Source organism: Amphiura filiformis, chromosome 6 (assembly GCF_039555335.1).
Source record: "Amphiura filiformis chromosome 6, Afil_fr2py, whole genome shotgun sequence".
Classification (NCBI taxonomy): Eukaryota; Metazoa; Echinodermata; class Ophiuroidea; order Amphilepidida; family Amphiuridae; genus Amphiura; species Amphiura filiformis.
The window spans coordinates 49,439,134-49,453,892 of record NC_092633.1 but is presented as its reverse complement, the minus strand read 5'-3'; the positions used below and the strand labels follow the sequence as shown (position 1 = coordinate 49,453,892).

The window sequence follows — 14,759 nt, the reverse complement described above, 5'->3', positions numbered from 1 at the left end:
AAAGCCAGTGGGGTTAGGACCCAATCTAAAATAATCGCAACTTGTGATTAAATACGATATAAAGAACTGATTAACATATTCATAGCAACTTAAATGAAATTGTAGGCCTACCGTACCTCGCTTAGCAAGCATTATAATTATATAAGATTGAAATGTTCTAAACAGTTCAATATTATGGATCAATCGAAGAATTTTACAAAAGACATAACGTCGTAGTGACGAAAGATATCCTCGGATATTTATTGATGAAATTGATTCCGCCATGTCTGATGTTTATAGATGGAAATATTTCTACTGTAGATAGTAACCACAGTGTTATTCAGTAATCAATGATCTACAAAATGTTAAAAATTAACGAGAGGAAATAGTGCAGGGACCGTGAACTTATTGGGCGAATCATCGATGTATAAAACGATTATCGCTAATGTGATCGTTCGGTTAAGTTCGTTTTGAACGTGAAGGTAAGTTTGTTGTTAAGGGCAAAAGTTATGACACAAAATTATGAAGGAAATGGACGCAGTATTGGTTGAATAGGACATCAATATTGATTGTTTCTTATAACCCTCTGTTCTTCAATTTTGTTGTGCACTGTAATTCCCTCGTTTAGAGTATTTAGGACGGATATATATATAATAGGCCTAAGTGTTTAGGATGCGTTAAGATACAAATTCAAAGTGTGATAACTTTAAACCAAAGGGACGAGGCAGGGGATTTGTGATGTGTAGGAGAATAGGTTTCAAAATATGAAACTTTTTTGTTGAAAAGTACATGTAGTTAATAGTAATAACAATTTGGCTAAACGACTAACGTGTTTAAAAAGTGTTACAGCTCTTCCGTTTATTCTTTGTGTTGCGATTATATTCAAGTTGATGTTTGATATCTAAACATCATACGGTATTCAATATAAACACAAGCCAAACATGGTGTTTGGGATGGGATGGGGTAAGTGTTTAAGATGTGTTTAGATACAAATTCAAAGTGCGATAACTTGTAAACCAAAGGGATGGTGTTGATTTTATTTTATTTTATTTGTGATGTGTAGGAGAATAGATTTCAAAATATAAAACTTTTTTTCTGCAAAGGTACATGTAGATAATAAAAGTTGGCTAAACGGCTAACGTGTTTAAAAAGTGTTACAGCTCTACCATTTAGCTAAACGGCATGTTTAGATATCAAACACCAACCTTGTTGTTGCGAGTATACAGGTTGATGTTTGATATCTAAACATATTCAAAATAAACACACGCCAAACATGGTGCTTGGGATAAGGTATAGGCTAAGTGTTTAACTTTAAGGCGCGTTTAGATACAAATTCAAAGTGTGATAACTTGTAAACCAAAGGGGCGGTGTTGATTTTATTTTGGATTTGTTAATATAACAGAACGGGTGGAAATGATATGAATATAGTTTCAAAAAATCTTATCTAAAATATCGATACATTGCCGAAATGAAGTGTAAGAACAATGAATGAATGAATGCGAACATGGTATATAGTTCAGTGGTTCCTATACTCAGTTGTTAATTATAAAGCTGAATGTACCAGAGCTGCCTTATGGAAAGAGTCTTGCCAATCTTCTACAAACAACATCCATGCACTGCAAAAACAAGTGTTTATATTTAAACACCATATTGTGTTTATCAGAGCAACACTTAATAAACACATAATTCATGTTAATGGTCTAACACTAATGTTAATGGTTCTAACACTAATGTTCATAAATTAACACTTGGTGTTATATTACAAACATTAGTGTTTGTAATATAACACCAAGTGTTAATTTATGAACATTAGTGTTAGACCATTAACATGAATTATGTGTTGAGTGTTGCTCTGATAAACACAATATGGTGTTTAAATATAAACACTTGTTTTTGCAGTGTGTCAATGAGTACCAAGGAAGAACTTCCCCCTGGTACCGACTCAATGAACTGAGCTGAATGGAAATGCCTCAACAGACTGAGAGCTGGTCGATGTAAAGTGACTCTCAAGTCGTGTTCACACGGTCGGATATACTATAAGTCACTTATTTACCGGATAAGTGACTTATTACCGGTTCTAAGCCCGGGTACTAAGTGACTTGTCCGACCGTGTGACACGACTTCAAACAGTGGGGTTATAAGATGTGACATGTAGCCTACTCGTATGTGGAACTGCACCTATTGCGGTGTCCTGACTCGTGAGGACCTTGTATAGAGAACAATGATATTACTATAAGAGTTGTGTTCAGCTTTAGCTAAAACACAGTATAGCGTGTGTGGACACGAAATGAAGAAGAAGTTAAAAATTTGCTGTCATTTCAATGTGACACGAATTTGAAAATACAAATAACTTTGATTTAAGAACTTGTTTGGTAGATGATTGAAAGCTCCCGTGATCAAGTGGTTAAGGCGCTGGTCTCGCAACCAGAGGTCCTGGGTTCAATTCACGGGCGGGATCACTTTTCCTATTTCCTCCTTTAATTATGACTCGACGGCAAAACTAATCAAATTTCATCATAGTAAGGACTATCTGATAAAGTCTTTGACGGACTATATAGTCCCGATAGTATCACTCTAATTTAGCATTGTAATATATATATATATATATATATATATATATATATATACGGTTTGACAAATGCAGAGAGCTCATTAGTTGCTTCTTAAGAAAAATTCCCATCATTTGTCAAAAATTAATTACCTAATTTTGGATATATTTTGTTTCATTTTAGAGTTCATGGACATCTCATCCTAGATATTACTATCATCATGGCCTCATCATCATGATCACAGCAAGTAACCATGGCAACCACGCATCATATTAGACTCTTCAGAGATGTCATCCATCTTATATAATGGTTAAGGAAGACTATTCTAAATTAACTACTTTCCAATTTAATGGATCCGCCGCCGCCGCCGAGCAAAGTAACGGGGACTATGTTGATGAAGATGTTCTTAAGGAGAAGAAAAGACGAGAAGAATCTATTAAAAGACAAGAGCTGATAGCGAAAAGGAAGCGGAAGGCAGCTGCACAAGGTTTGTGAATGTTAGGCCTATAAGTATCTGGATTATGTAGATATCACGGGGGTGGGGGATTTGCCCCGGTTCCCCCTGCATGGCTACGCCCCTGAAGTACATGTTGCCCCCAAACTAATCTGTCTGTTTACGTTGCCCCATAAGTTACGAGGGCGGTCAATAAGTTGAAAGAGTACTAGCCAAATTGGGCTATTCCATTTAAAATCCACATCCCCCTGTGGAAGATTTTGGGAATTTCTTCCACAGGGTGAGTATGAATTTCAAATGGAATTAACACATTAGCAGCTCCATTTGAAACTCACTCTCCCTCTCAGAGGGTGTATGATATTCAAATAGAACTGCCTAATGCACCCATTCCATTTGAAATTCATACCCCCCCTGTGGCAGATATTTCCAAAATCTTCCACAGGGGGAGTGTGGATTTTGAACACTCTTGAACATGGTAACTGCATACCTTAATGCACCTGTCTCAATTTTTCTTGAAACATGTCAACAAGAGCGTGGCGCAGTGGTTAGGCTTTCTTGGGTTATCCAGGGTTATCAAAAACCCGAACAAATCAAATAAAAAACAAATAAAAAAACAAAATGGAAGTATTTCGATTGCTTCATGAGCCTCTCTTCAGTGAAGGCTCACCAGCATTGACACCATGCAGCAAACCTGATGAATTGAGTTTCAACTGCCAAAAATCTGTATAAAAGGAGTGAAACACATGACGTGAGTCTGGATAATCAAAATAATAAACAAACACCTCCTCCCACCCCAAAAAAATTAGGCTAACGTCAATTTCGTGTGGGTCCACCGCGGTGCACCGGTTCCTAATTTACTAACGAATTTTGGAAACGAAATTTTTACTATCAAATGCGTCCTTCTTTAAGTCTTTGACTCATTTTTAAAAACATTTTGTCAAAAATCAAACACATCTATATATATTAAAATTGTTATTGTGGTTTCATTTCAGGTCGGACAAAACCTCGTCGCTCCTCGTACCCAGCAGACCAAAATGGAAAACCACCTCCGGTACGACGAGGTCGAAGAAACAGCGTTGCACCACGACCATCACTTCCGACCATCAAAGAAACACCATCTACAAACAATCTTCAGGACAGAACGAACAATGCTGAGAGTAATAGTAACCCCAAAGTTCAAGAGAGCGATAACAAGACAGACTCTCAACAGATTTCCAACATCAGTGAGAAACGAAAACCAATTCCAACTCAAAAAAGTAATAAGATCACCCTCGGCAGGCGTCGAAGACCACCGCCAAAGCCAATACCAACAAACTCCGATGATGCAACGACGTCAAAATCGGACGCAGAGGCTTCAAAACCCGAAGCCTCTACGTCAGAGGCAACAACAGCGGATTCAAAACCTGAAACAGAAGAGCCAACTGAAAGACCACAGACTGTCACGTCTGTCAAACCTACCTCACCGAAATCGCGACCACAAACTGTTCAATCTCAGAAGTCAATTAAGGCAAAAACACCAGACCCTGAGAGATCTGAAACGGCTTTATCAAAAACGTCAAAGACTTCAAAGGCTAGACCTGAAACGTCTTCTGCTAAATCTTCTAAGTCAACAAAATCCAATAAATCTAAAGAAAGCAAAAGACCAGATAGCTCTGAATCTAAAAGACCGGAGACATCTGTTTCAAATAGACCAGATACAGTGCAATCGCAAAATGCAAATGAAAAAGAAGAAACCAAACCTCCATCTCCGGATGATGAAGAAAAATCTCAAATTCAGCAACCAAAAAAAGAAGAAACGCAGCCCCAACCAGCACCAAAACTGTCGATATCTACATTTGCAAGATTGAAAGGAATGTTCGGACGAAAAAAGGCGGGAAAGAAGAAAACTGAAAATGAGAACATAAAACAGACGACGGAAGTGGTTGCAGATGAGGAAAAATCGCCCAATGGAACAGAGTTGGACAGGGAAAAGATGGTATCAAGAGCAAGCTCGCAGAATGTTAAAGAAGAACCCGAACAGAAGGAAGAAGAGAAGGAGGAGAAGGAGGAGGAGGCGGAGGAGGAAGAAGAAGAGACAACACCACGTGAAGAAAAGTCCACAGGCTTATTGGGTTTATTCAAGAAAAGAAAACCTTCGATACTGTCATCTATGAGATCTTCAGTTGTTAGCTTGAAGTCGATACCTGAAGAAACCCCATCAGAACCTGATAACAAAGGCAAAACTGTTGGCGGCTGGGGAAGGCTTAAATCATTCTTGAAAACCGACTCTCCGGAAGAAGAAAAGCCTAAAACACCAGAAGCAACAATAGAAACAACTCCTAAACAGACAACTCGTGAACCTAAAAAACCTATTGTGATTATAAATGGAGATTTAAAAGGGGACAAAGCTTTTCAGAAAACGTTACTTGCCGCGTTGCGAGGTGACGCACCTGACCCTGATATTTACGAGGAGCCTGAGACACGCACCACCACCAGGCAACAACAACAACCCCAAAACAGGCAACCTCAACAACCTCTAAACACGCAAACCCAACAACCCCCAAAAGACGATCCGCCATCTCAAGATACGGCATCTGACGACGCTCCTCCTCAAACTCAGGGTGTCCCACAAGTTATAATACAACCTATGATGATGATGCCATCGTATCCTATGATGTATCCTCAAATGATGTCACCCTATGGTATGATGCCCATGCAACCTCAGATGATGATGATGCCGGGGCAAGCAATGATGACACCGGGGATGACGCCTTTAGCGTCAATGGCGCCAACGGCGCAGATGATGCAACCAAACCTTCCCTCATTAGTACCCCCACAATCGTATAATCGACGCCATAGCTACGCTCCCGGCTACGCTACTAATGAAGAGACATCTCAACTTCCAACCAGGAGGTTTTCAGACTTTCAAGTACGCTTTCCTCCGATCTCTGATGGCATACAGCAGCCCCAGACTAGGAGGCATCTCGATAGAACATCAGATCCATTACCGCCGTTACCAACCAGACCAACACCTGCTCAGCTATTGGTAGAATCACAGAAGAATTTGTTTGCAGCCAACAATATTTTAAACAGATAATTATTGTGGATGTCGATAAGAAATGTATTTGGGCCATACGGAAGTAACTAAGGGCCATGCGGTTCACTTTATAACTCAGGAAGTCAGGATCTCGTGATCACAAGATCCCGACTTCTTGTGTTCCTGACTTAGCCAGTTTGAAATAAAGAAATAGTCAAGATATGAAAATAAAGAACTCGGGATCTCAGGAACTCGTGAAATCTGTTCAATTTTCATGGCGTCAGTATTTTGTTGTAAGCCCATCCACTTTTTTTTATCACGAGTTCCTGATTCCCGACTTCAAGTTAGGAACTCATATAATCCAGGAAGCCAGGAAGTCAGGAACTCGTGATCACAAGATCCTGAGTTCCCGAGTTCCTTACTTGGAGTTCATGAGTTCCTAACTTGGAGTCGAGTCGGGAACTTAGGAACTCGTCAAAAAGAAAGTGGATGGGCTTACTATAAAATACTGACACCGATTTTCATTATTTATATAATATTACTGAAAAACATCACTTTCATGTTTTGCAAAAGTTCATTCTACAAATCATATACAAAGACTCATTTTGACAAAACCGTGATTTTTCATTAATTTAAATGCATTTTCAGCTTTTTTCGGCAACATTGGTAATTGGAATTCCAGTCGCTTTCATACCGGACATTTCTTTTATTGAAAAGTTACCCTCTTATCCCTCAGTGGTCCGGTGAATTTCACCTGAGAACCAAGGGAGAACAGTACCAGTGCATTGATTGATTACCCCAGGTAAATAAATAAATAAATAAATAAATAAATAAAAAAAAATAAAATAAATAAAAATAAATAAATAAATAAATAAAAAATAAATAAATAAAAAAATAAATAAAATAAATAAATAAATAAATAAATAAATAAATAAATAAATAAATAAATAAATAAATAAATAAATAAATAAATAAATAAATAAATAAATAAATAAAATAAATAATCAATAAATAATAGATAAATAAATAAATAAATTAATTAATTAATTAATTAATTAATTAATTAAAAATAAATAAATAAATAAATTTAAAAAGGAAAATTTACGAGACCCCAAGTAATAACCCAAAATGCATGTTACCTTTGTTATGCGATAAGTGTTTGTTTTTTAAACTAAAATAATACGAGGTCCCGCCGAGACTTGAACTCGGATCGCTGGATTCAAAGTCCAGAGTGCTAACCATTACACCACGGGGCCAAAGGATATAAAACGTAGACACACCAAAGTTTATTAATCATAGCCCCATAGCTTGTACAGCTACTCGATACTCATGTTACTGCTAGGCAACATCATGCAGATCCCTGCTTTCTGAATGACCCAATATTGTTATCAGGGGTCAGGCGGATGGCTACAACTTGACGCAATTTATCTGTTGCGCAGATGTTTTGAAATATCCTTAATTTTATTTATTTATTTATTTATTTATTTATTTATTTATTTATTTATTTATTTATTTATTTATTTATTTATTTATTTATTTATTTATTTATTTATTTATTTATTTATTTATTTATTTATTTATTTATTTATTTATTTATTTATTTATTTATTTATTTATTTATTTATTACAAACGTGATTACATAGATATGATTAATGAGAATAATTTGAAAAACTACACATCCGTGACATCCCTATTAAAAATACCACACCAATTATTGTGACATATATGTGATGCGATCAAGCAATTAATCAGCCGAACTCGGAAATATTAAATTTTCAGTTTCTTATAGGAAAGTAAAAGGCATATATACAAAGCTGCATTTTACAGAAAACCCCATTGAAATTGAACAACCAGTTCCAAAGATATGAGCAATTAAAGAGTTTCCAAAGGAAATAGGCCCATTTCCTTTGTTTGGTTATATCTCAAAATCAATATTTCTGAGTTCCGACTGATTTTGCTTGATCACATCACATATCATGATTAGTTGAGATCTGCTAAAACACATTGATATTGACTTAATTAATTGTAATTAAACATACTGAATGAAGCAATGACATGTGTGTGACTTTGGATATCATTATTGTAAATAAGTTGCGTTGGGTGATGCATGTATATAGTCTCCAGATTTACTCCCCATTCCAGAAAAATACCCCCGGTACAGCATTAATTTTTTGGGATTAAAAATATATTATCAAGTTCTGCCAAATGAACCAAAGCTCAATCCTCAATCATTTAGTCCTAACTGGAGATAAAAGAAAAAGCTCACTATTTTACTAATTTCTTAAAAAAAGAGCCAAAAACATGCGTTTTCGTTATGTTTTCTGACAATCGAGTAACAAAAATCACAGACTTGGAACAAGTCTAAGCATTCAAAATCTTGAGTATATGCCGAAATTTTGCTCGAATGTTCACTTTTTTTGTGTTACTTCAATTATTAAATGGTATACAGATATTGACTGCTATGAGGGGCATGGTTAAAATTATAGGCCCAAGGTGATCTCAAAACCATGACTATGCCCCGAGGCGTAGCCGAGGTGCATAGTCATGGTTTTGAGATCACCGCGGGCCTATAATTTTAACCATGCCCCGAATAAAAAGCAGTCAATATTTGTTTTATATACCAAATCTTAAGATTCTTGTCATCTGTTTGGTTAAAAGCATCGATTTTGGGAAGAGAAATTAATAGTTTCAATGCGAACGGCACACAGATTACAATCTGCGATTTCTGCGTAATTATAGCGCGTGAAAACATTAACGAGTGCGTAATATCATTTTACGCTGGGAAAAACGCGCAGTTTGATCGTGACGCACGTGACCGGTCCATAGTTCATTTCCATGGACCGGTCCATAGTTCATTTTGCGGGCATAGTTAATTCAATGACTGCACTTTCAACCAATCAGATGACAGGAATCTATATATGAGGTATATAATTGGTTATAAGAATGAAACATGTCTTTTCCAAAATTAGAACGCATAAACTGAAATTAGTCTTGGTACAAGTCTTTGGGCTTGATTGTCACAGCATACGAAAAACACCCTAAAAACGCATGTTTTTGGCCCTTATTTCCAAAAATTGGCCAAATATTAAAGTTTGACTTTTATTGCCAGTTAGGACTAAGTAAAGGATTAGGATTTAGCTAAATTTCATTTGGCAAAACAGGATAATATTTTTTTAATCCTAAAAAAAGTAGTTCTGTATTTTTCTGGAATAGGGAGTAGTCCGCATGAAGTGGGAAATTTTAGACAGTGTTTCGTACTGTACCTTTAAATATTTTGTTCGTTTTAAACTAAAATTCTGGATATTTTAAGGTCCTAATTAAAAAATATTGAGAAAACTGTGGCTCAAGGATAAATATGCAGTTTTCATCGATTTGGAAATTTATAAGGTAGGGCTTTTAAAAGTTGTTATGGGGGACGAAACTAAATTTAGCCCTTTTCTCAAAAACTGATTTTGACAGAAATTTGCTGTGCTGTGAGTTGGATTCCTTGCATCTTTTCCTTTCTGAAACTGTGTACTTATAACGTCATTTTATTTTAAAGATACGACATACTGCAGTTACTGTCCGTTTTCCTAAAGGCCTACACAATACACAGTGCTCTCGCCATTGACGCGTGACCCCGGCGCGTGACCTCTACAAGTGTATGTTAGAAGTATAGGATATTGCCTAGTTAACGTCACTGTGTGAAAAATAACCGGCCAATATTTATTTTAAAGTATTCTCTGAAATTCTAGAAAATATTGTTTTGTAACATGTGTTTAGGTGTTTGGAAATATTCGCACTTTGGTGTTTTAGGCAGGATATGTAAACGACAGATAACACCAAAAAATATGAAGAAATTATTTCCAAATCGTGTTAAGGGGGTACTACACCCCTGGCCAATTTTGTGCCTATTTTTGCATTTTTCTCAAAAATTATAGCACATTGGTGACAAGTAAGATATGTAGGCCTATATATAGGGGCAAGGACTACGTACAACTACTGTACTGAAAATTCAGCAACTCAAAGCAAGTAGTTATTGATTTATTGATCAAATATTGGTTTTCCCTCATTTTTGACTGTAACTCCACAACTGTTGCCTGTGCTGAAATAAAATTTCCAGTGAAGTAGTTGTAGTCCTTGCCCCTATAATATACATATCTTACTTGTCCCCAATGCGCTATAATTTTTGAGAAAAATGCAAAAATAGGCATTAAATTGGACAGGGGTGTAGTACCCCTTAAGTCAACAACAATTATGTTTCTCATTTTCAAGAATGCTGGTTAACAATAAGCAGACTATTGTCTCATTTCGTGAACAAAGGCCCACGTAGTATTGTTACCTTGCATTTGCTTTATAATCGGTTACCCAACTGAAACTATAATACCGTAAACGTTCGCCTAATGGCGCTTTTGGATTCTTAGAAATGTGAGAGCGCCATCTTTCTAAAATCTTAACATCATTAAGGATACGTGTATGTTAAATTGAGCAACCTGGACATAATGCCTCAGAAAAAAATATCGTGACATGACCTAATACTTTAGGTCACTAGGTTAGTTGCTATCTTCAGGACAGAACGAACAATGCTGAGAGTAATAGTAACCCCAAAGTTCAAGAGAGCGATAACAAGACAGACTCTCAACAGATTTCCAACATCAGTGAGAAACGAAAACCAATTCCAACTCAAAAAAGTAATAAGATCACCCTCGGCAGGCGTCGAAGACCACCGCCAAAGCCAATACCAACAAACTCCGATGATGCAACGACGTCAAAATCGGACGCAGAGGCTTCAAAACCCGAAGCCTCTACGTCAGAGGCAACAACAGCGGATTCAAAACCTGAAACAGAGGAGCCAACTGAAAGACCACAGACTGTCACGTCTGTCAAACCTACCTAACCGAAATCGCGACCACAAACTGTTCAATCTCAGAAGTCAATTAAGGCAAAAACACCAGACCCTGAGAGATCTGAAACGGCTTTATCAAAAACGTCAAAGACTTCAAAGGCTAGACCTGAAACGTCTTCTGCTAAATCTTCTAAGTCAACAAAATCCAATAAATCTAAAGAAAGCAAAAGACCAGATAGCTCTGAATCTAAAAGACAGGAGACATCTGTTTGAAATAGACCAGATACAGTGCAATCGCAAAATGCAAATGAAAAAGAAGAAACCAAACCTCCATCTCCGGATGATGAAGAAAAATCTCAAATTCAGCAACCAAAAAAAGAAGAAACGCAGCCCCAACCAGCACCAAAACTGTCGATATCTACATTTGCAAGATTGAAGGGAATGTTCGGACGAAAAAAGGCGGGAAAGAAGAAAACTGAAAATGAGAACATAAAACAGACGACGGAAGTGGTTGCAGATGAGGAAAAATCGCCCAATGGAACAGAGTTGGACAGGGAAAAGATGGTATCAAGAGCAAGCTCGCAGAATGTTAAAGAAGAACCCGAACAGAAGGAAGAAGAGAAGGAGGAGAAGGAGGAGGAGGCGGAGGAGGAAGAAGAAGAGACAACACCACGTGAAGAAAAGTCCACAGGCTTATTGGGTTTATTCAAGAAAAGAAAACCTTCGATACTGTCATCTATGAGATCTTCAGTTGTTAGCTTGAAGTCGATACCTGAAGAAACCCCATCAGAACCTGATAACAAAGGCAAAACTGTTGGCGGCTGGGGAAGGCTTAAATTATTCTTGAAAACCGACTCTCCGGAAGAAGAAAAGCCTAAAACACCAGAAGCAACAATAGAAACAACTCCTAAACAGACAACTCGTGAACCTAAAAAACCTATTGTGATTATATAAATGGAGATTTAAAAGGGGACAAAGCTTTTCAGAAAACGTTACTTGCCGCGTTGAGAGGTGACGCACCTGACCCTGATATTTACGAGGAGCCTGAGACACGCACCACCACCAGGCAACAACAGCAACCCCAAAACAGGCAACCTCAACAACCTCTAAACACGCAACCCCAACAACCCCCAAAAGACGATCCGCCATCTCAAGATACGGCATCTGACGACGCTCCTCCTCAAACTCAGGGTGTCCCACAAGTTATAATACAACCTATGATGATGATGCCATCGTATCCTATGATGTATCCTCAAATGATGTCACCCTATGGTATGATGCCCATGCAACCTCAGATGATGATGATGCCGGGGCAAGCAATGATGACACCGGGGATGACGCCTTTAGCGTCAATGGCGCCAACCGCGCAGAAGATGCAACCAAACCTTCCCTCATTAGTACCCCCACAATCGTATAATCGACGCCATAGCTACGCTCCCGGCTACGCTACTAATGAAGAGACATCTCAACTTCCAACCAGGAGGTTTTCAGACTTTCAAGTACGCTTTCCTCCGATCTCTGATGGCATACAGCAGCCCCAGACTAGGAGGCAACTCGATAGAACATCAGATCCATTACCGCCGTTACCAACCAGACCAACACCTGCTCAGCTATTGGTAGAATCACAGAAGAATTTGTTTGCAGCCAACAATATTTTAAACAGATAATTATTGTGGATGTCGATAAGAAATGTATTTGGGCCATACGGAAGTAACTAAGGGCCATGCGGTTCACTTTATAACTCAGGAAGTCAGGATCTCGTGATCACAAGATCCCGACTTCTTGTGTTCCTGACTTAGCCAGTTTGAAATAAAGAAATAGTCAAGATATGAAAATATAGAACTCGGGATCTCAGGAACTCGTGAAATCTGTTCAATTTTCATGGCGTCAGTATTTTGTTGTAAGCCCATCCACTTTTTTTATCACGAGTTCCTGATTCCCGACTTCAAGTTAGGAACTCATATAATCCAGGAAGCCAGGAAGTCAGGAACTCGTGATCACAAGATCCTGAGTTCCCGAGTTCCTTACTTGGAGTTCATGAGTTCCTAACTTGGAGTCGAGTCGGGAACTTAGGAACTCGTCAAAAAGAAAGTGGATGGGCTTACTATAAAATACTGACACCGATTTTCATTATTTATATATTACTGAAAAACATCACTTTCATGTTTTGCAAAAGTTCATTCTACAAATTATATACAAAGACTCATTTTGACCAAACCGTGATTTTTCATTAATTTAAATGCATTTTCAGCTTTTTTCGGCAACATTGGTAATTGGAATTCCAGTCGCTTTCATACCGGACATTTCTTTTATTGAAAAGTTACACTCTTATCACTCAGTGGTCCGGTGAATTTCACCTGAGAACCAAGGAGAACAGTACCAGTGCATTGATTGATTACCCCAGGTAAATAAATAAAAAAATAAATAAATAAATAAATAAATAAATAAATAAAAAAAAAAAATAATAAAAAAAAAAAAAAAAAAAAATAAAACAAATAAATAAATAAATAAATAATAAATAAATAAATAAATAAATAAATAAATAAATAAATAAATAAATATATATATAAAAATAAATAAATAAATAAATTTATACCTTGAAATAATAAATAATAACTTGACGCAATTTATCTGTTGCGCAGATGTTTTGAAATATCCTTAATTTATTTTATTTATTTATTTATTTATTTATTTATTTATTTATTTATTTATTTATTTATTTATTTATTTATTTATTTATTTATTTATTTATTTATTTATTTATTTATTTATTTATTTATTTATTTATTTATTTATTTATTTATTTATTACAAACGTGATTACATAGATATGATTAAGGAGAATAATTTGAAAAACTACACATCCGTGACATCCCTATTACAAATACCACACCAGTCACCAATTATTGTGACATATATGTGATGCGATCAAGCATTAATCAACCGAACTCGGAAATATTAAATTTTCAGTTTCGTATAGTAAAAGGTATATATACAGAGCTGCATTTTGCAGAAAACCCCATTGAAATTGAACAACCAGTTCCAAAGGTATGAGCAATTAAAGAGTGTCCAAAGGAAATAGGCCTATTTCCTTTGTTTGGCTATATCGCAAAATCAATATTTCTGAGTTCCGACTGATTTTGCTTGATCACATCACATATCATGATATGGTTAGTTGAGATCTGCTAAAACACATTGATATTGACTTAATCGTAATTAAACATACTGAATGAAGCAATGACATGTGTGTGACTTTGGATATCATTATTGTTGTCCCAACTTAAGGGGGTACTACACCCCTCGATATAAATTTGTGTCTATTTTTGCATTTTTCTCAAAAACTAATAACACGGTGGTAACAAAAGTTATGTATAGGGGCAAGGAATCCAATTACTGCACTGGAATTTCGGTGACCCAAGACAAGCGGTTCGTTATTTATGATAAGAAATTAGGTACCGCTAGGATGTACCTCATTTCCGATATACTGAACCGCTTGTCTTGAGTCACTGAAATTTCAGTGTAGTTATTGGGATCCTTGCCCCAATAATGTACATAACTTTTGTTACCAGAGTATTTTTTGAGAAAAATGCAAAAATAGTCACAAATTTACCACAGGGGTGTAGTACCCCTTAACTGTAAATAAAGTTGCGTTGGGTGATGCATGTAAACTCCTCAAAAAAAGTTTGGACACTTTCAAAATCGGCTGTATATCAGAAATATTTGAAATCTATCTCTATTATTGTTTCATATCAGTGAAACCATTGTTCTTTCCTGTCAACAATGACACCTCATTTGTGACGATTACTTATTCCACGGCTGAGTAACTTTCTTTGAATAAGTAACCATGGAATAAGTTATGGTCACAAATTTGGTGTCATTTTTGACGGGAAAGAACAATGTTTGTATTGATATGAAACAATATGGAAATAGATTTCA

At 36.6% G+C, this 14,759-nt stretch overlaps 1 protein-coding gene and 1 non-coding gene across 2 annotated transcripts; one reads left to right on the top strand and one right to left on the bottom strand.

Annotated features, from left to right (window-relative positions):
- The first annotated feature begins 323 nt into the window (after positions 1-323).
- Positions 324-12,491, top strand: LOC140154580 (uncharacterized). The gene is made up of 6 exons (XM_072177148.1): positions 324-461; positions 2,712-3,015; positions 3,975-6,007; positions 10,549-10,856; positions 11,103-11,746; positions 11,785-12,491. Exons 2-6 carry the CDS (start codon positions 2,835-2,837, stop codon positions 12,489-12,491), a joined length of 3,873 nt encoding a protein of 1,290 aa, XP_072033249.1. The 5' UTR covers positions 324-461; positions 2,712-2,834.
- On the bottom strand, positions 7,183-7,254 carry Trnaq-uug (transfer RNA glutamine (anticodon UUG)). The gene has a single exon. It is a non-coding gene; the product is annotated as a tRNA-Gln (tRNA).
- Positions 12,492-14,759: the final 2,268 nt, after the last annotated feature.

Coding starts and splice junctions, on each gene's coding strand:
- LOC140154580 (XM_072177148.1), top strand. CDS start 2,835: ATGGTTAAGGAAGACTATTCTAAATTAACTACTTTCCAATTTAATGGA. Junction 3,016..3,974: donor GCGGAAGGCAGCTGCACAAG/GTTTGTGAATGT, acceptor GTTTCATTTCAG/GTCGGACAAAACCTCGTCGC. Junction 10,857..11,102: donor GAAAGACCACAGACTGTCAC/GTCTGTCAAACC, acceptor TGTTTGAAATAG/ACCAGATACAGTGCAATCGC.